General features: G+C 43.9%; 1 protein-coding gene across 1 annotated transcript in view; it reads right to left on the minus strand.

The window, feature by feature from the left end:
• Positions 1–12,666: 12,666 nt before the first annotated feature.
• LOC143808728 (cytochrome P450 2K4-like) overlaps positions 12,667–23,021 on the minus strand; it is a 111,853-nt gene continuing 101,498 nt past the window's right edge. Inside the window, exons 8-9 of the mRNA XM_077291670.1 lie at positions 13,807–13,948; positions 12,667–13,256 (exon numbers count right to left, since the gene is read on the minus strand). Of these exons, the coding sequence (XP_077147785.1) occupies positions 13,063–13,256; positions 13,807–13,948 (336 nt within the window). The 3' untranslated portion in view covers positions 12,667–13,062. The remainder of the gene's footprint in view (positions 13,257–13,806; positions 13,949–23,021) is intronic.

Genomic DNA, 23,021 nt, shown 5'->3' on the forward strand with positions numbered 1-23,021 from the left:
CTTTAATTATGTGCAGACCCACATTTCATCATGTGCAGATCCATCCCTTTCATCATGTGCAGACCCCCTTTCATCACGTTCAGATCCCACCTTTCATCATTTGCAGATCCTCCTTTTCATCATATGCAGATCCCCATTTCATCATGTGCAGAACCCCTTTTTCATTATATGCAGATCCCCTTTCATCATGTGTAGACCCCCCTTTCATCATGTGCAGATCCCCCTTTCGTCATGTGCAGATTCCCCCTTTCATCATATGCAGATCCCCCTTTTCATCATGTGCAGAACCTCCTTCATCATGTGCAGACTCCCCTTTCATCATGTGCAGACCTCCCTTTCATCATGTATGTGCAGTCCTCCCTTTCATCATGTGTAGACCACCCTTTCATCATGTGCAGATCCATCCCTTTCATCACGTGCAGATCCCCTCTTTCATCATGTGCAGACCCCCTTTCATTACGTGCAGATCACACCTTTCATTATTTGCAGATCCTCATTTCATCATATGCAGATCCCCCTTTCATCATGTGCAGATGCTCCTTTCATCATGTGCAGATCCCCCTTCATCATGTGCAGAACCCCCTTTCATCATGTGCAGACTCCCCTTTCATCATGTGTAGACATCCCTTTCATCATGTATGTGCAGGCCCCCCTTTCATCATTTGCAGACCCCCCTTTCATCATGTGCAGATCCATCCCTTTCATCATATTCAGATCCCTTTTCATCACGTGCAGACCCCCTTTCATTACATGCAGATCCCACCTTTCATCATTTGCAGATCCCCTTTCATCATATGCAGATCCCCCTTTCATCACGTGCAGACCCCCCTTTCGTCATGTGCAGACTCCCCTTTCATCATGTGCAGACCTCCCTTTCATCATGTATGTGCAGTCCCCCCTTTCATCATGTGCAGGCTCCCCTTTCATCATGTGCAGACCTCCCTTTCATCATGTATGTGCAGTCCCCCCTTTCATTATATGCAGACCCCCTTTCATTATCCGCAGATCCATCCCTTTCATCATGTGCTGACCCCCTTTCATCATGTGCAGATTCCACCTTTCATCATTTGCAGATCCTCCCTTTCATCATATGCAGATCCCCTTTCATCATATGCAGATCCCCCTTCATCATGTGCAGAACCCCCTTTCATCATGTGCAGACTCCCCTTTCATCATGTGTAGACATCCCTTTCATCATGTATGTGCAGGCCCCCCTTTCATCATTTGCAGACCCCCTTTCATCATGTGCAGATCCATCCCTTTCATGATATTCAGATCCCTTTTCATCACGTGCAGACCCCCTTTCATTACATGCAGATCCCACCTTTCATCATTTGCAGATCCCCTTTCTTCATATGCAGATCCCCCTTTCATCACGTGCAGACCCCCCTTTCGTCATGTGCAGACTCCCCTTTCATCATGTGCAGACCTCCCTTTCATCATGTATGTGCAGTCCCCCCTTTCATCATGTGCAGGCTCCCCTTTCATCATGTGTAGACCTCCCTTTCATCATGTATGTGCAGTCCCCCCTTTCATTATATGCAGACCCCCTTTCATTATCTGCAGATCCATCCCTTTCATCATGTGCTGACCCTTTCATCATGTGCAGATTCCACCTTTCATAATTTGCAGATCCTCCCTTTCATCATATGCAGATCCCCTTTCATCATATGCAGATCCCCTTTCATCATGTGCAGAACCCCTCTTTCATCATATAGAGATCCCCTTTCATCATGTGCAGATTCCCCCTTTCATCATGTGCAGATCTCCCTTTTCATTATGTGAAGAACCCCCTTCATCATGTGCAGAACCCCCCTTTCATAATGTGCAGACCCCATTTCATCATGTGCAGATCCATCCCTTTCATTATGTGCAGATACCCTTTCATCATGTGCAGATCCCATTTCATAATGTGCAGATTCCCCCTTTCATCATATGCAAAACCCCCTTCATCATGTGCAGAACCCCCTTCATCTTGTGCAGACTCCCCTTTCATCATGTGCAGATCCATCCCTTTCATTATGTGCAGATCCCCTTTCATCATGTGCAGACCCCCTTTCATCACGTGCAGATCCCACCTTTCATAATTTCCAGATCCTCCCGTTCATCATATGCAGATCCCCCTTTTCATTATGTGCAGAATCCCCTTCATCATGTGCAGAACCCCTCTTTCATCATGTGCAGATTCCCCTTTCATCATGTGCAGACCTCCCTTTCATCATGTGCAGATCCATCCCTTTCATCATGTGCAGATCCCCTCTTTCATCATGTGCAGACCCCCTTTCATCACGTGCAGATCTCCCTTTTCATCATGTGCAGATTCCCCTTTCATCATATGCAAAACCCCCTTCATCATGTGCAGAACCCCCATCATCATGTGCAGACTCACCTTTCATTATGTGCAGATCCATCCCTTTCATGATGTGCAGATCCCCTTTCATCATGTGCAGACCCCCTTTCATCACGTGCAGATCCCACCTTTCATCATTTGCAGATCCTCCCCTTCATCATATGCAGATCCCTCCTTTCATGATGTGCAGGACCCCCCTTCCATCATATGCAGATCCCCTTTCATCATGTGCAGAACCCACTTTCACCATATGCAGATCCCCTTTCATCATGTGCAGACCCACCTTTCGTCATGTGCAGTTTCCCCCTTTCATCATATGCAGATCCCCCTTTTATCATATGTACATTCCCCTTTTCATCATGTGCAGAATCCCCTTCATCATGTGCAGAACCCCTCTTTCATCATGTGCAGACTCCCCTTTCATCATGTGCAGACCTCCCTTTCATCATGTATGTGCAGTCCCCCCTTTAATTATGTGCAGACCCACATTTCATCATGTGCAGATCCATCCCTTTCATCCTGTGCAGATCCCCATTTCATCATGTGCAGAACCCCTTTTTCATTATATGCAGATCCCCTTTCATCATGTGTAGACCCCCCTTTCATCATGTGCAGATCCCCCTTTCGTCATGTGCAGATTCCCCCTTTCATCATATGCAGATCCCCCTTTTATCATATGTACATTCCCCTTTTCATCATGTGCAGAATCCCCTTCATCATGTGCAGAACCCCTCTTTCATCATGTGCAGACTCCCCTTTCATCATGTGCAGACCTCCCTTTCATCATGTATGTGCAGTCCCCCCTTTAATTATGTGCAGACCCACATTTCATCATGTGCAGATCCATCCCTTTCATCCTGTGCAGATCCCCATTTCATCATGTGCAGAACCCCTTTTTCATTATATGCAGATCTCCTTTCATCATGTGTAGACCCCCCTTTCATCATGTGCAGATCCCCCTTTCGTCATGTGCAGATTCCCCCTTTCATCATATGCAGATCCCCCTTTTCATCATGTGCAGAACCTCCTTCATCATGTGCAGACTCCCCTTTCATCATGTGCAGACCTCCCTTTCATCATGTGCAGATCCCCCTTTCGTCATGTGTAGACCGCCCTTTCATCATGTGCAGATCCATCCCTTTCATCACGTGCAGATCCCCTCTTTCATCATGTGCAGACCCCCTTTCATTACGTGCAGATCCCACCTTTCATTATTTGCAGATCCTCATTTCATCATATGCAGATCCCCCTTTCATCATGTGCAGATGCTCCTTTCATCATGTGCAGATCCCCCTTCATCATGTGCAGAACCCCCTTTCATCATGTGCAGACTCCCCTTTCATCATGTGTAGACATCCCTTTCATCATGTATGTGCAGGCCCCCCTTTCATCATTTGCAGACCCCCCTTTCATCATGTGCAGATCCATCCCTTTCATCATATTCAGATCCCTTTTCATCACGTGCAGACCCCCTTTCATTACATGCAGATCCCACCTTTCATCATTTGCAGATCCCCTTTCATCATATGCAGATCCCCCTTTCATCACGTGCAGACCCCCCTTTCGTCATGTGCAGACCTCCCTTTCATCATGTACGTGCAGTCCCCCCTTTCATCATGTGCAGGCTCCCCTTTCATCATGTGCAGACCTCCCTTTCATCATGTATGTGCAGTCCCCCCTTTCATTATATGCAGACCCCCTTTCATTATCTGCAGATCCATCCCTTTCATCATGTGCTGACCCCCTTTCATCATGTGCAGATTCCACCTTTCATCATTTGCAGATCCTCCCTTTCATCATATGCAGATCCCCTTTCATCATATGCAGATCCCCTTTCATCATGTGCAGAACCCCTCTTTCATCATATACAGATCTCCTTTCATCATGTGCAGACCCCCGTTTCATCATGTGCAGATTCCCCCTTTCATCATGTGCAGATCTCCCTTTTCATTATGTGAAGAACCCCCTTCATCATGTGCAGAACCCCCCTTTCATCATGTGCAGACCCCATTTCATCATGTGCAGATCCATCCCTTTCATTATGTGCAGATCCCCTTTCATCATGTGCAGATCCCCTTTCATAATGTGCAGATTCCCCCTTTCATTATATGCAAAACCCCCTTCATCATGTGCAGAACCCCCTTCATCTTGTGCAGACTCCCCTTTCATCATGTGCAGATCCATCCCTTTCATTATGTGCAGATCCCCTTTCATCATGTGCAGACCCCCTTTCATCACGTGCAGATCCCACCTTTCATAATTTCCAGATCCTCCCGTTCATCATATGCAGATCCCCCTTTTCATCATGTGCAGAATCCCCTTCATCATGTGCAGAACCCCTCTTTAATCATGTGCAGACTCCCCTTTCATCATGTGCAGACCTCCCTTTCATCATGTATGTGCAGTCCCCCCTTTCATCATGTGCAGACCCCCATTTCATCATGTGCAGATCCATCCCATTCATCATGTGCAGATCCCCCTTTCATCATATGCAGACCCCCTTTCGTCACGTGCAGATCCCACCTTTCATCATTTGCAGATCCTCCCTTTTATCATATGCAGATCCCACTTTCATCATGTGCAGACCCCCTTTCATCATGTGCAGACCTCCCTTTCATCATGAATGTGCAGTCCCCCCTTTCATCATGTGAAGAACCCCCTTTCATCATGTGCAGTCTCCCCTTTTATCATGTGCAGACCTCCCTTTCATCATGTATGTGCAGTCCCCCCTTTCATCATGTGCAGACCCCTCTTTCATCATGTGCAGATCCATCCCTTTCATCATGTGCAGAACCCCTTTCATCATGTGCAGAACCCCCTTTCATCATGTGCAGACCTCCCTTTCATCATGTATGTGCAGACCCCCCTTTCATCATATGCAGACTCCCTTCATCATGTGCAGAACCCCCCTTTCATCATGTGCAGACTCCCCTTTCATCATGTGCAGACCTCCCTTTCATCATGTATGTGCAGTCCCCCCTTTCATCATGTGCAGACCCTCTTTCATCATGTGCAGTACCCCCTTGCATCTTGTGCAGACCCCTCCTTTTCATGATATGCAGACGCCCCCTTTCATCATATGCAGAACCCCTTTCATCATATGCAGAACCCCCTTTTCATCATGTCCAGACCCCCATTTCATAATGTGCAGACCTCCTCTTTCATCATGTGCAGACCCCCTTTCATCATCCATTTAATTCATTTTAGAAAGAAAAACAAATGTTTTTCATACTTACCTCATAAGTGATCCCCAGCAGTTGCAGGTACTCTTCTGGTCACAGTGTCCTCGTACATGTTGGCGCCTGAACCGCTCGCCGTTACCTTATTACACCCTGATAGAAGACTGCTTTCATTAAGTGAGTGCAAAGCACTGGCTCGCCTGCAGTCTAGCACGGTAGTTCACAATCTTAAGAATATATATATATATATATATATATATATATATATATATATATATATATATACTGTATATATATATATATATATATATATATATATTTACACTGCTCAAAAAAATAAAGGGAACACTTGAACAACAGAATCTAACTCCAAGTAAATCAAACTTCTGTAAAATCAAACTGTCCACTTCGGAAGCAACACTGATTGACAATCAATTTCACACACTGTTGTGCAAATGGAATAGACAACAGATGGAAATTATTGGCAATTAGCAAGACACCCTCAATAAAGGAGTGGTTGTGCAGGTGGGGACCACAGACCAAATCTCAGTACCAATGCTTTCTGGCTGATGTTTTGGTCACTTTTGAATGTTGTGCTTTCATACTCGTGGTGACATGAGATGGACTCTACAACCCACACAAGTGGCTCAGGTAGTTCAGCTCATCCAGGATGGCACATCAATGCGAGCTGTGGCAAGAAGGTTTGCTGTGTCTGTCAGAGTAGTGTCCCAAGGCTGGAGGTGCTATCAGGAGACAGACCAGTACACCAGGAGATGTGGAGGGGGCCATAGAAGGGCAACAACCAAGCAGCAGGACTGCTACCTCCACCTTTGTGCAGGGAGGAACAGTAGGAGCACTGCCAGGGCCCTGCTAAATGACCTCCAGTAGGCCAAACATGTGCGTGTTTCTCTGCACAAACGGTTAGAAACTGACTCCATGAGGATGGTCTGAGGGCCCGATGTCCACTGATGGGGGTTGTGCTCACAGCCCAACACCGTGCAGGTCACTTGGCATTTGCCACAGAACACCAGGATTGGCAAATTCACCAATGGTGCCCTGTGCTCTTGACAGATGAAAGCAGGTTCACACTGAGCACATGTGACAGAAGTGACAGAGTCTGGAGATGCCGTGGAAAGCAATATGCTGCCTGCAACATTTTTCAGCATGACCGGTTTGGCAGTTGGTCAGTAATGGTGTGGGTGGCATTTCTTTGGAGGGCCGCACAGCCATCCATGTGCTTGGCAGAGGTAGCCTGACTGCCATTTTAGCTACCAAGATGAGATCGTCAGACCCCTTGTGAGGCCATATCCTGGTGTGGTTGGCCATGGTTTTCTCCTAATGCAGGACAATGCCAGACCTCATATAGCTGGAGTGTGTCAGCAGTTCCAGCAAGATGAAGGCATTGAAGCTATGGGCTAGCCCGCCCATTCCCCAGACCTGAATCCAATTGAGCATATCTGGGACATCATCTCTCACTCCATCCAGCAACGTCACATTGCACCACAGACTGTCCAGGAGTTGGCGGATGCTTTAGTCCAGGTCCGGGAGGAGATCCCTCAGGAGACCATCCACCGCCTCATCAGGAGCATGCACAGGCATTTTAGGTAGTTCATACAGGCACGTGGAAGCCACACACAATACTGAGCATCTTTTCCTTGTCATGAGGCATTTCCACTGAAGTTGGATCAAACTGTAATTTGATTTTCCACTTTGATTTTGAGTATCATTCCAAATCCAGACCTCTATGGGATATTAATTTTGATTTACATTGATAATTGTTATGGTTTACTGTTATGAACACTTTCCACTATGCAATGAATAAAAATTTGCAGCTGGATCATTTCATTCAGAGATATCTAGGATGTGGGATTTTAGTGTTCCATTGTTCTTTTGAGCAGTATATATATATATATATATATATATATATATATATATATATATATATATATATATATATATACAGTATATATATATATATATATATATATATATATATATATATATATATATATATATATATACGTATATATATCCGATACCTGGTCATAAAGTTTTCTAGGATGATAAAAAGCCACCTGATAATAAGCCGCGACAGTGCAGATGGAAAATACTGATAAAATAATCACTCACACACTTGCCGATTCATGGGGGGTTGATTGTCTGACATTCTTAATGCCAATAGATATGGCTAATAAAAGGTGCCAGTCACATAGTCTGTGTAACACCAGTATATATCTGATATGCTGTATATGGCTTCAGTCAGCTAACAAGTTCATCCTTCCAATTTTAGAGTAGCATACTAACATAGAGATGAGGAAAGGTCGTGGTTATGCATAAACTGAGAGGGAAAAATGCACCTAGATTTTGCATACAGGAGGGCTACATTTAATGGGGCTATTGTTTGCTATTACATGGCAGCTTTAATAATGACTACTACAGACAGTCTTGGCTTTAGCCCTTCATTTACCAGATCCCTGGGATGTCCTGGCCTTCAAAATTGTACCTTTGTTTTGGGATCTGTACTTACACAGGGTCCCCTGGGTTGGGGTCATGGAGTAGGCAATTGCCTGGTGGTGCAGGCTGACAGGATTGTTCAAGTCACCAATGTAGAATCAGGAGGGCAGAGATAGTACAAAATCGGAAGGCAGAAAAATCGTTAGGAAAAGGTCTGACATCAAAACAAGTGCAGCTCTGGCTTAACGTGCTGGAAAGAGATGTAGATAAGGGCTAGTAAAACTGTATCTGGCAGATCTCAGCAGACAACTGGGAGTATTAGTAGGGTGTTTTTTGTCCCAATGGCCAAAGCAGGGAGGGACAGCATACACAGTCAAATTTCCAGACTGGACAGCATTACAAGTCCAACTTCTGCATCACCAGCGATGCACACAGAAAGAATATGATGATAGTGGTCTATGAAAACAGTGACTGTGTTCTGCACCTTCTAGGAAATAACATTGTTCCTAAAAATGGTCACTAGATTGCTAACAATTCACAGGTATCAGTTTAATTTGTCTGTTTTATGAAAAGTGTTGGTGTACTTTGAGATAACACTGAACCATCTCCACTGAAAGATCCATGCAAATGAAGATAATTTAGAAATTTGCTTAACCCCTTAACGACCGCCGATACGCCTTTTAATGGCAGCCGCTAAGGGTACTTAAATCACAAAGTGAATATGATTCGGGGGTTTTTTACCGACCCCCGAGTTGCGATCGCCGGTGATTAACCGTTTACCGGCGATTGCAAAAAAAAACGTGATCTCCCTTTTAATTTCTCTGTCCTCCGATGTGATCGCACATCAGAGGACAGAGAAATGGGGTCCCCGATAGCCCCCCGATACTCATCTGTCTCCCCCTGTGCTCCTCGTGGCTTCCGATGGGCGCCGCCATCTTCCTCCTGCAAAAAAATGGCGGTTGCATGCGCAGTGCGCCCGCCGGCCGGTACCAGGAGGATCTTTGGGGTCTCGGCTGCTGGGGGTAGCCGAGACCCCAAAGAACATGATCGGGGTCAGTTCTTACCGACCCCTGTTTTGCGATCGCCGGTAATTAACTGTTTACCGGCGGTCGCCAAAAAAAATAAAAGAAAAAGTGATCGGTAATTCTCTGTCCTCTGATGTGATTGGACATCAGAGGACAGAGAAATAGGGGGTTTCGGGACCCTGCTATACTTACTGGTGTCCCTGGGTCCTCCTGCATCCTGTCCTGCCCGCCGGCTTCTTCCTATGGAAAGAAAATGGCGGGCGCATGCGCAGTGCTCCCGCTCTCTGCTGCCATCTGCCGGCCGGCAGGAGAGAGGAGTTGGGGATAAAATTAGGGTTAGGGTTGGGGCTAATTTAGGGTTAGGGTTGGGGCTAAATTTAGGGTTAAGGCTAGGGTTAGGGTTGGAGCTAATTTAGGGTTAGGGTTGGGGCTAAATTTAGGGTTAGGGCTAGGGTTAGGGTTGGGGCTAATTTAGGGTTAGGGTTGGGGCTAAATTTAGGGTTAGGGTTAGGGCTAAGGTTAGGGCTAGGGTTAGGGTTAGGGCTAGGGTTAGGCTTCTTTCACACTTGCGTCGGTACGGGGCCGTTGCAATGTGTCGTCCCGACGTACCGACACACCTTGTGAAAATTGTGCACAACGTGGGCAGCGGATGCAGTTTTTCAATGCATCCGCTGCCCAGTCTATGTCCTGGGGAGGAGGGGGCAGAGTTACAGCCACGCATGAGTGGAAATGGTGGACAAGATGTACAAAAAAAAGGTTACATTGAACTTTTTTTTGTGACGACGGTCCGCCAAAACACAACGGATCCAGTGCAAGACGGACGCAACATGTGGCCGTCCGTCGACAATACAAGTCTATGGGCAAAAAAGGCATCCTGCGGGCACATTTGCAGGATCCGTTTTTTTGTCTAAAATGACGTATTGCGACAGATGCCACATGATGCAAGTGTGAAAGTAGCCTTAGGGCTAGGGTTAGGGTTGGGGCTAAAGTTAGGGCTAGAGTTAGGGTTAAATTTAAGGTTAGGGTTGGGGCTAAATTTAGGGTTAGGGTTAGGGATAAAGTTAGGGTTAGGGCTAGGGTTGGGGCTAAAATTAGGGTTAGGGCTAGGGTTAGGTTTGGGACTAAAGTTAGGGTTAGAGTTGGGATTAGGGTTTGGATTGGGGTTGGTATTAGGGTTAGGGTTGGCATTAGGGTTATGTTTGGGATTACGGTTAGGTTTGGGATTAGGTTTAAGGTTAGGGTTGGGATTAGGGTTAGGGGTGTATTGGGATTAGGGTTAGGTTTGAGGTTTAAGATTGAGATTAGGATTAGGGGTGTGTTGGTTTAGGGTTTTGATTAGGGTTATGGTTAGGGTTGAGATTAGGGTTGTTTTGGGGCTAGGGTTGTGATTATCGTGAGGGTTGTGATTAGGATTATGGATCGGGTTGGGATTAGGGTTAGGGGTGTGTTGGGGTTAGGGTTGGAGTTAGAATTGGGGGGTTTCCACTGTTTAGGTACATCAGGGGGTCTCCAAAAACGACAGCCAATTTTGTTCTCAAAAAGTCAAATGGTGCTCCCTCCCTTCTGAGCTCTGCCGTGCGCCTAAACAGTGGTTTACCCCCACTATGGGGCATCAGCGTACTCGGGATAAATTGGACAACAACTTTTGGGGTCCAATTTCTCCTGTTATTCTTGTGAAAATAAAAACTTGGGGGCTAAAAAATCTTTCTTGTGGAAAAAAATATATTTTTTATTTTTCACGACTCTGCTTTATAAACTTCTGTGAAGCTCTTGGGCATTCAAAGTTCTCACCACATATCTAGATAAGTTCCTTGGGGGGTCTAGTTTGCAAAATGGGGTCAATTGTGGGGGGTCTCTACTGTTTAGGTACATCAGGCGCTCTGCAAACGCAACATAACGCCCGCAGATCATTATATCAAAGTCTGCATTCGAAAATGGCGCTCCTTCCCTTCCGAGCTCTGCCGTGCACCCAAACAGTGGTTTACCCCCACATATGGGGTACCAGCATACTCAGGACAAATTGGACAACTTATGGGGTCTGATTTCTCTTGTTACCCTTGTGAAAATAAAAACTTGGGGGCTAAAAAATCTTTTTTGTGGAAAAAAATATATTTTTTATTTTCACGACTCTGCATTATAATCTTCTGTGAAGCACTTGTGCATTCAAAGTTCTCACCACATATCTAGATAAGTTCCTTGGGGGGTCTAGCTTCCAAAATGGGGTCACTTGTGGGGTTTCTACTGTTTAGGTACATCAGGGGCTCTGCAAATGCAACATAATGCCCGCAGACCATTCTATCAAAGTCTGCATTCCAAAACGGCGCTCCTTCCCTTCCAAGCTCTGCCATGCACCCAAACAGTGGTTTACCCCAACATATGGGGTACCACCATACTCAGGACAAATTGGACAACAACTTTTGGGGTCCAATTTCTCTTGGTACCCTTGTGAAAATAAAAAATTGGGGGCTAAAAAATCTTTTTTGTGGAAAAAAAAAATAATTTTTATTTTCACGACTCTGCATTATAAACTTCTGTGAAGCACTTGGGCATTCAAAGTTCTCACCACATATCTAGATAAGTTCCTTGGGGGTTCTAGTTTCCAAAATGGGGTCACTTGGGGGTTTTCTACTGTTTAGGCACATCAGGGGCTCTCCAAACGCGACATGGCGTCCGATCTCAATTCCAGCCAATTCTACATTGAAAAAGTAAAACGGCACTCCTTCTCTTCCAAGCTCTGTGGTGCGCCCAAACAGTGGTTTACCCCCACATATGGGGTATCGACGTACTCAGGAGAAATTGGATAACAAGGTTTGTGGTCTAATTTCTCCTGTTACCCTTGTAAAAATAAGAATTTGTGGGCGAAAATTCATTTTTGTGTAAACAAATGCGATTTTTTATTTTCACGGCTCTACGTTATAAACTTCTGTGAAGCACTTGGGAGTTCAAAGTGCTCAACACACATCTAGATAAGTTCCTTAAGGGGTCAAGTTTCCAAAATGGTGTCACTTGTGGGGGGTTTCCACTGTTTAGGCACATCGGGGGCTCTCTAAACGTGACATGGCATCCAATCTCAATTCCAGCCAATTCTGCATTGAAAAAGTCAAACGGCGCTCCTTCACTTCCAAGCTCTGCGGTGCGCCCAAACAGTGGTTTACCCCCACATATGGGGTATCGGCGTATTCAGCAGAAATTGCACAACAAAATTTGTGGTTAAATTTTTGTTTTTACACTTGTGAAAATAAAAAAAATGGTTCTGAAATAAAATGTTTGCAAAAAAAAGTTAAATGTTCATTTTTTCCTTCCACATTGTTTCAGTTCCTGTGAAGCACGTAAAGGGTTAATTAACTTCTTGAATGTGGTTTTGAACACCTTGAGGGGTGCAGTTTTAAGAATGGTGTCACACTTGGTTATTTTCTATCATATAGACCCCTCAAAATGACTTCAAATGTGATGTGGTCCCTAAAAAAAAAATGGTGTTGTAAAAATGAGAAATTGCTGGTCAGATTTTAACCCTTATAACTCCCTAACAAAAAAAAATTTTGGTTCCAAAATTGTGCTGATGTAAAGAAAACTTGTGGGAAATGTTATTTATTAACTATTTTTTTGCGACATATCTCTGTGATTTAAGGGAATAAAAATACACATTTTGAAAATTGCAAAATTTTAAAATTTTTTGACATATTTCCATTTTTTTCATAAATATTCGCAAGTAATATCGAAGAAATGTTACCACTATCATGAAGAACAGTATGTCATGAAAAAACAGTCTCAGAATCAGCGGGATCCGTTAAAGCGTTCCAGACTTATAACCTCTTAAATTGACAGTGGTCAGAATTGTAAAAATTGGCTCGGTCATTAAGTACCAAATTGGCTCTGTCACTAAGGGGCTAATTTAGCATTTATAAAGCGATCACACAATAATGTTTAATGGCTGACACAGCATGACATTCATTTTGCTGTACAACTGTACATCACACATATATTACAGAAAAGTTCAATTTTTCTAGATACTGTATCATTCACAAATATTCCCATGTATTCTATAACTAGCTTTCTATGCATCTTCTTGGATCCGTGGAATAGCACAAATCTTTTGAGGAACTGGAGGTCGAGTAAGTCCAACAGTTGTGGTTAGATTTGCCTCACTGACCCCAGGAGGAAGCCGGAAAGTAAATTTCTGTAAAAGGCTGGTAAAAAAGAGGAAAAGCTCCATTCTTGCCAAATTTTCTCCTGCACATACTCTACGACCTGCAGAATAAAGCAAAGGCAATAAATATGAAGTTAACAGCAAAGACATGATTGCATTGCTTTGCAGATACAGTGAATCATTTAAAAGTAAAAGATGGAGAGATGCGAAAGATAAATATGAGATAGATAGATAGATAGATAGATAGATAGATAGATAGATAGATAGATAGACTTTCTTTGTCTAGGTTACTCTTAAAGCTATTAAGGACCTCTTATACAGTTCAAAAACTATAGAGACTTCCCAATCTGGAGAAACAATGAATTAGAAGCTTATGAATTTTAATGTTCAGGAACCCACTGCTGCCATGCTTTACATATACTCTTTCATCCTATATAAAAATTCCCCCTTACGATGTGTCTTTTTTGTAGTGAGATATGTGAGACAAAATAGAAAAGGTAGTGGTGTCAAGATATTGGTGAGGTTACCTATGAAAAATTCCATCTATACAATGTAAATCTCATGTCTGGTTGTGATGTCCTCCTCTAGACTTCCATTTGGCTAATGGCACCTAATTGTGACTGGAATTAAAGAAATGTATGAAGCGAATACCTGCTGAAAATGCCAAGAAGGCTTCATTCTTCACGAACTGCCCATTTGAGTCGAGGAAATTATTTGGGTCAAATTCTTTTGGGACTTTGAATTGTTTCTTGTCATGTAAGACAGATGTCAGCAATGGAATGATGTATGTACCCTATAAAAAAGGCATGACATATATGATATATCTCTCATACTTGCTAACATTTATGACTATGATATTTTTTATTTACATTAACTCATTGACATAAATTTTCATGATAAGTCATTAAGGAAAGTATGGAGCCAGCCCAGGAGCTACAGTAAGTCTGGTTTATTTGTGGCAGATGCCGGCTGTGTTATGTTTAGGATAATGTAGCCTTCCCATGCCAAAGTCTTTGTTATCTTTAACCTAAATCTCTAAGGCCGGTGTCACACTTGGCGTAAGACAATACGCCACGTATTATACGTCCGTATTACGCGTTCAATACGCCAAAATGTCTCCGTAATCGACTTCCGTAGGTAATGCGTTGCTTAGGTGTGGTCGCGTATTTTGCGCATGTGCTTGTGCGTGTGTAATCCGTATGTGATCCGTATGGCATATTTTTCACGCACCATCACAAAATGGACATTTAACGGTTTTCAGGCCTGCAAATCATTTAAACCATCATTAACCACACTATTTAAGACCTCTACAACAGGTGGAGCCCTCCCATCTGCCCTATATGTTCTCTAGCATATTTTGGCTGTGTTGCTTTGAGATTACAAACATGTCTGGCCCTGTGTATTTAAGCACAACTCAGCGGGTGTTGCTTCACTGGGTGTTGTCTCGTCGCTTTGGCCAGCCATATCAGATCAATGTGGATCCGCGAAGGAGGAGATGAAGATTGTGGGTACATCCTATATTGTCCCAACGCCAGAGTAAAGGCCATTTCCAGAGACTATATTCAGCTTTGAGGGCACATCCAGAGAAGTTTTACCTGTATACTCGCATGTCCATCAGGACTTTTGACATGTTGTTGGAGATCTTACGTCCTGGCCTCACCTTTCAGGACACCTGGATGAGAAAAGCCATCTCTGCTGAGGAGCGTCTGCTCCTAACCTTACGGTATGTATTCCACATTCGCACATACTGTTTTGTTATTTTGTTTTCTGTCAAAATGTGTGGTGTCCTACTATGTTTCATTAGCTTCACTTGGACATGAAGCCACAAGCACATATAAAAGAATGGTGTAAATATTCTAGTATATTAAGATTTTCAAATGAAACTTTTTCTATTGTAAATAATGTAATAGTAAATGAAATATACACTTGTGCTTATTCCTGTTTTCGTAGTCCTCATGTTTATTTTGTTTTTCCCTTTTTGTTGTATTGCAGCTTCCTGTCCACAGGCTTGTCCTATGTGGGTCTACACCTGGAGTTTCTGATTGGGCGGTCGACCATTTCAGGCATTGTTAGGACAACCTGTTCACAAATCTGGCAGAAACTACATGAAGTTGTGTTGCCTGAGCCAAAACAGGACGATTGGCTTAAAATCGCCACAGGTTTCAAAAATAATTGTGACTTCCCAAATTGCATTGGAGCTGTGGATGGGAAACATATCAGGGTGCGTAAGCCGCCGAACTCTGGTTCCCAATTCTACAATTACAAGCAGTTTTTCTCTGTAGTTCTGTTAGCAGTTGCTGACAGTAACTACAGGTTTATAATTGTAGACATTGGGGCCTATGGGCGAACTGGAGACTCTAGGGTCTTCAATTCGTCCATAATGGGTCGGCGGCTACGTGACAACCAGTTGAACCTCCCACCACCACAACAACTCCCAGGCTCCAATGCGGAAGCAGTGCCTTTTGTTTTGGTTGGAGATGAGGCCTTCCAACTGTCGAGGCATGTCATGAGGCCTTACCCCAGGCGCAATCTTGACCACCGGCGGAGGGTGTTTAATTTGAGACTTGCCAGGGCACGGAGACTGGTTGAGTGTGCCTTTGGGATTCTTGTTGCCAAATGGCGTGTTCTTCAGTCTGCCCTCCAGCTGAGTGAGGCTACAATCAACGAAGTGATAAAAGCCTGTGTAATTCTACATAATTTCACAAGAATACATGATTGTTCCTCTCCAAATTTTGAAGATAACCTCATGAACAATGTTAGTAGGCCTACCCCATATGTCCCTCCTCCGCGTCGTCCACTTTCTGGTCTTAAAGTTCGTGATATCTTTACAAATTATTTTTTGACTCCTCAAGGTGCTACTCCCTGGCAGGACTATGCATTTTTGCATGTGTAATTAATTAGATGTATAAAATATGTGTTAACCAAGTTAAAAACTCGGTCTGTTGTATTTTATTATTTCACATATGGTTATCAGCATATCATGTGTGTGTGATGGAAGAATGAATACAGCGCATCCAGACGTTGTTTGTTATTAATATAACGTTTTACTGTATACATTTTTTAAATGTCTAGGTTATTTTTTTGACATAACCAATTTTTGGCCTCTAAATGGCCTATTTTTGTGGGCCCCAAAAATTTGTTACAACATCCACAATAAACACTGCTCTGTAGGGACAATACAAACGAAAATTGTGGTTAAAAATCATATTAAAAAAAAAAATGGTAAAAGAAACATAAAAAAACAAAAAAAAATGAAAATAAAAAAATTACAAGTCCTGGTAGGTTGGTGCAGGAGATGTAGCTTGCTCAGGGTCAGCATCAGGTGGCCTTTGTAGGCCCAATTGTCCAGCACCCTGTGCAGATGTTGTAGTGGCCTGAGGGACATTAGCCCAGCTATGATGCTGGGAACTTGGAAGAGTGGGACGAGGATTTGGGAGATACCCCTGCTGTTGATGACCATATGGCCGGGAATCATAACCCAACCCAAAATGACCATATTGTCCATACCCAGGTTGGGACCAGCCTCCAGCACTGGGTTTGGACAAGTGGCCATATTGGGGTGGTTGATGATATCCCGCCATATGTTGCTGAGGTGGCCATTGTGTGTTCGTTGTCGGTTGGGGCTGAGGTGTTGGCTGACGTGGAGGGGGTGCTTCAGATCCTTGTTGAGCAGCCAGGCCTTGTAATCTCTGAGGCCGCAGAATATTTTCAGGTGACATCTGCCACTGTTCAATCATCTGCATGAGATTGTATGGGTTATTTGGGGGGGTGCATGCATCAACAAGGATCTGAAAACAGCCTCTCACACGAAGCCTTAACTCCCGCTCTATGGACCTTAAGTACTGGGCAAGGCTCCTGGTAAAGCCCTCCTCCCCATCATCCTCTCGAACACGTGCCAAATAGCTCATGACCCCAGCATCCACGTTTCGCCGGCTTTGGATCAGCTCTCTTCTGCGGCGTGCACGCTGTGGTCTGACTGCAGCCTGTGGGGATGGATCCAGGGCAACAGTTGGGCTGCTGCTATTTCCAGGGTCATCCTGGCTAGATGGTGGTGCTGCTGATGATGCTGCAGCGGAAGATGCAAACTGTGGGTCCTCTTGGTGTGGTTCGGATGCAGATGGAGCTGCCTGACCAGATGAGGAGGATCCAGGAGGGGTGGAGCCTGAGGGAGCAGCAGATGGACCAGCCACCTCTTCACCTTCCCCAACTGGGTCAATGACCAATTCCGAGTCAGACCCTGTCTCCCTGTCAGTGAGGTTAGACTGAGTTCTGAAAAAGAACAATGTTTTATGTTCCAAATTTCTAAATAAAAATTTGCTCCAAAAAAGAAAGTATCAAAAGTTATTGATGTTGTAACTTACGGCCTGAGGTCCATGCTGGGATTCAGAAAGTTTAGGCGGTCAAAATATATATATATTTTTTTTGGAGGTCCCCCGGCTCCACTTCTCTCCCGCTGCTGCCTCTCCCTCCTGTACTGATCGCGGATACTCCGCCACCTTGTTGTAACATCACCCACTGAAACAACAAAAAATACACACATTATTTAGTCCATTAAGCAGAGAGCTCACAAAAGGTGTAAATGACTACACAGATTTAAGTGTAGCATCCAAATAGGCATTTGTGGAGCACATTTAATATTAAAACTAAAAAACACACACAATTATCAAGCAAGGCCACAAGGACAGAGTCCCCTAACCTCTATCACAGAAAGGACAAATAATGGGAAACACTGTTAGTAAAAGGGACACCGATTGTAATCATTAATGAAATCCGTTTATCATGTACAACACCATGTATCTACTGGTGTGCTTTCTATTTCCTTCATGAATATTTTAGAAATTCTTGATGAGAAATTCAACGTAGTAAGCGCCTGATGATTCACAATAACATTAAATTTAAAACATGGGTGTACTTACTTATCTGTCGCTGTGCCGCACGTGGCTGGTGGTCATAATGTGGGAAGAGGGCCACACACGCTCCTCCATGCTGCCTCTTTTTGTGCCCTGTTGGCATAATTTGGGTCTCTTTGGTCCCAGATGACAGGCCTCTCTTGTACCAAAATGATCAGCATGTCCGCGTTCACAATGTTTGCCATGCTGAATATCACTCCGTGGAGGCGTGCAGCAGACTTCCGGGTTCACTGTCTGGCTTTTTCAGCTAATTAGCATGTCTCACCTGCCTAATTGAGGCCTTTGGACATTTCAGGACATCTGCCAGTAAGTTGCGTATTTCTCGCAAGGCACACGCATGGTCCGTAAGCATTCAGTATTATACGCTCTCCCATAGACTTGCATTGGCGTATTTTTTGCGCGATACGCTGACAAACGCAGCATGCTGCGATTTTCTGCGCCCGTAGAACACTGTATATTACGGATCCGTAATATACGGCTGATAGGACTAGACCCATTGAGAATCATTGTGCCGTATGTAATGCGAGTTTTACGCACGTAGTTTCTGCGCTCTTACGTCCGTAAAACACGCATGTGTGACGGCGGCCTAAGACTAAGGAGACACCCAGTAGTCTTGTTGTACTTTTCTATTTTTGTTTCTTTTTTACCACTACTCGGCAAGATATCAGTCCTTGCCATAAGAAGATTTTCTGTGTTATGAAGAGAACCTACCCAAAGCAAGAAATGGTAATAAAATAAAAAAATAATCTGTACCTTCCAAATTACTTTGCTGCTTAAATGCCATATCATTGTTCATCCAGCCGCTTTCAGTGCACATACAGGTGCCTCTCACAAAATTAGAATATCATCAAAAAGTTAATTTATTTCAGTTTTTCAATACAAAAAGTGAAACTCATATATTATATAGAGTCATTACAAACAGAGCGATCTATTTCAAGTGTTTATTTCTGTTAATGTTGATGATTATAGCTTACAGCCAATGAAAGCACAAAAGTCATAATAAGTTATGAATACTTTATAGAATACTTTATAACACTAGCTTGAAAAATTATTTTAAAATCCGAAATGTTGGCCTACTGAAATGCATGTTCAGTAAATGCACTAAATACTTGGTCGGGGCTGCTTTTGCATCAATTACTGCATCAATGCGTTGTGGCATGGAGGCGAACAGCCTATGACACTGCTAAGGTGTTATGGAAGCCCAGGTTGCTATGATATCAGCCTTCAGCTCGTCTGCATTGTTGGGTCTGGTGTTCATGCATTGTGGGGTCTGGTGTTTCATCTTCCTCTTGCCAATACCCCATAGATTCTCTATGGGTTTAAGGTCAGGTGAGTTTGCTGGCCAATCAAGCACAGTGATACTGTTGTTTTTAAACCAGGTATTGATATTTTTGGCAGTGAGGACAGGTGCCAAGTCCTGCTGGAGAATCAAATTTCTATCTCCGTAAAGCTTGTTGGCAGAGGGAAGCATAAATTGATCTAAAATTTCCTGATAGACGGCTGTGCTGACTTGTTGTCTTGATAAAACACAGTGGACCTACACCAGCAGATGACATGTCTCACCAAACCATTACTGATTGTGGAAACTTCACACTAGACCTCCAGCAGCTTGGATTGTGGCCTTTACACTCTTCCTCCAGACTCTGGGACCTTGATTTACAAATGAAATGCAAAATGTACTTTCATCTGAAAACAACACCTTGGACCACTGATCAACAGTCCAGTTCTTTTTCTCCTTGGCCCAGGTAACAAACTTCTGACCTTGTCTATTAGTTATGAGTGGCTTGACACAAGGAATGAGACCCTTGCAGCCCATGTCCTGGATACGTCTGTGTGTGGTGGCTCTTGGAACAATGACTCTAGCAGCAGTCCACTCCTTATGAATCTCCTCCAATTTTTGAAAGGCCTTTTCTTAACAATCCTTTCAAGGCTGCGGTTATCCCAGTTGCTTGTGCACCTTTTTCTACCACACTTTTTCCTTCCACTCAACTTTCCATTAATATGCTTGGATACAGCCCTCTGTGAACAGCCAGCTTCTTTAGCAATGACCTTTAGTAGCTTACCCTCCTTTTGGGGTTTGTCAATGACTGCATTAGGAACATCTGTCAAGCCAGCAGTCTTCCCCATGATTGTGGAGCCTACTGAAACAGACTAAAGGACCTTTTTAAATGCTTAGGAAGCCTTTGCAGATGTTTTTTGTTAATTATTCTAATTTACTGGGATAATGCTCTTGGGTTTTCATTGGCTGTAAGCCATAATCATCAACATTAAGTCTCCATCCCAACCCTAACCCATCTCTTCAACCTATCACTAACAAGTGGTGTTTTCACCTCAAGCTTTAAACATGCCTCAATCACACCTATCCTCAAAAATCCCTCTCTTGACCCATCCTCTGTATCTAGCTATTACCCTATATCACATCTCCCCTATGTCTCAAAACTACTGGAACAACACGTCTGTCAGGACTCTGAACATTTTTTATTACCTTTTTGTGCATTACTGCCCTTTTCCAAGATGGCGTCTTTGGTCTCATGTGCACTGTGTCTTCCTGCTATAAAACTCCACCCCAGCCTTCAGTCTGTGCTAGAGTATTCTGCCGTGCATCCAGCTCCTGACCTCTGGTGACTCCCTGGCTATATACCTGCTCCTGTGAACCTGTGTGGTGATCCTGCTACTCTGCTCTGAGTTCCTGCTGCATACACCAGTTCCAGTAATCCTCCTTCATCTGCTGCTCATGTTTACTTCCATCTGCATTTGCTGGACATGTAAGCTGTTGCTGCTCTGCAAGAACCTGAGACTATTAACCAGACCTTCCTGGTTGAGCTAAGATATTATTTGAACTGCCTTATAAGCATATCTATCTGTGTTTTGGACTAAGCAAGGACTTATTCGTGTCAAGTATCCTCAAGAATAATTGTGCTTCATAGACTTTCTGTGTGATTGCATTTTCCTCTGAAGTTTCCTATAGACTGCTGAGCTGCATTTGATATTTGCACCAAGTGTTGTGGACTTGAGTTTCTATCTGCACCTGTTTTAATCACCGTGTGATAATAAAGACTTTACCACTTATGAAACTGTGTCCTGTAGTTGTCTTGTTCCACGCAGAGTCTCCTGAGTTATCCCCTATAATTATTACAACATCCATCTTGAACTGTCCTCCCATCTCTCTTCCTGCTCCCACTTCGACCGCTTAGAATCTGGCTTCTGGCAACACCACTCCACTGAAACTGCCCTAACTAAGGTCACCAATGACCTATTAACCGCCAAAAGCAAGCGACACTACTCTGTCCTCCTCCTCCTGGACCTGTCCTCTGCCTTTGACACAGTGGACAATTCCCTATTATTACAGACCCTCTCATCCCTTGGCATCACAGACTTGGCCCTATCCTGGATCTCATCATGCCTAACAGACTGGACATTCAGCATTTCCCACTCACACACGACCTCCTTACCTCGCCCCCATCTGTTGGAGTCCCGCAAGGTTCAGTGCTAGGGCCACTGCTCTTCTCTATTTGCACCTTTGGCCTGGGATAGCTCATAGAATCTCACGGCTTTCAGTATCACCTCTATGCTGATGACACACAGATCTACATCTCTGGACCAGATATCACCACCCTACTAACCAGAATCCCTCAATGTCTGTCCGCTATTTCATCCTTCTTCTCCACTAGATTTCTAAAACTTAACATGGAGAAAACAGAATTCATCATCTTTCCCCCATCTCACGCAACCCCCCCAACGAACCTATTCATTACAGTAAACAGCTGCCCACTCTCCCCTGTCCCACATGCTCACTGCCTCGGGGTAATCCTTGACACTGATCTCTCCTCCAAACCACATGTCCAAGCCCTTTCCACTTCCTGCTGCATTCAACTAAAAAATATTTAATGGATCCGTACATTCCTCAACCAAGAATCTGCAAAAACCCTAGTCCATGCCCACATCATCTCCCGATTTGACTACTGCAGCCTCCTGCTCTGTGGCTTCCCCTCGAACACTCTCGCATACCTCCAAACTATTCTAAACTCTAATGCCCTAATAATCCACCTGTCCCCCGACTGTTCCCCAGCCTCTTCCCTCTGCCAATTCCTTCACTGGCTCCCCATTGCCCAGAGACTCCAGTACAAAACCTTTAACTATGACATACAAAGCCATCCACAACCTGTCTCCTCCATACATCTGTGACCTCATCTCCGTTACTTACCTGCATGCAACCTCCGATCCTCACAAGATCTCATTCTCTACTCGCCTCTTATCTCCTCTTCCCACAGTCGCATACAAGATTTCTCTTGCCCATCACCCCTACTCTGGAACCCTCCACCACAACATATCAGACTCTTGCCTATCGTCGAAACCTTCAAAAGAACCTGAAGACCTACCTCTTCTGACAAGCCTACAACCTGCAGTAACCACCAATCGACCAACTCGCTGCACAACCAGCTCTACCCTCACCTATTGTATCCTCACACATCCCTTGTAGATTGCTATATAAATAATAATAAAATTGCGAGTCGTCGCGGGCAGGGTCCTCTCTCCTCCTGTACCAGTTGTGACTTGTATTGTTTAAGATTATTGTACTTGTTTTTATTATGTATACCCCTCCTCACATGTAAAGCACCATGGACTAAATGGTGCTATAATAATAATGAATAATAATAATAATAATATTAAATAAACACTTGAAATAGATCATTCTGATTGTAATGACTATAGATAATACAGCTCTGTCAAAATTTAAGAGGTCAGACTCACCACATCAAAACCATGTCTTGGGCAGCCCAATCTACAGACCTGAACCCCATTGAAAACCTCTTGAATGTAATCAAGAGGATGATGGGTAGTCACAAGCCATCAAACAAAGAAGAACTGCTTACATTTTTGTGCAAGAAGCAGTGTGAAAGATTGGTGGAAAGTATGCCAAAACGCATGAAAGCTGTGATTAAAAATCATGGTTAT

The sequence above is a fragment of the Ranitomeya variabilis genome, chromosome 2 (assembly GCF_051348905.1).
Source record: "Ranitomeya variabilis isolate aRanVar5 chromosome 2, aRanVar5.hap1, whole genome shotgun sequence".
Lineage (NCBI taxonomy): Eukaryota > Metazoa > Chordata > Amphibia > Anura > Dendrobatidae > Ranitomeya > Ranitomeya variabilis.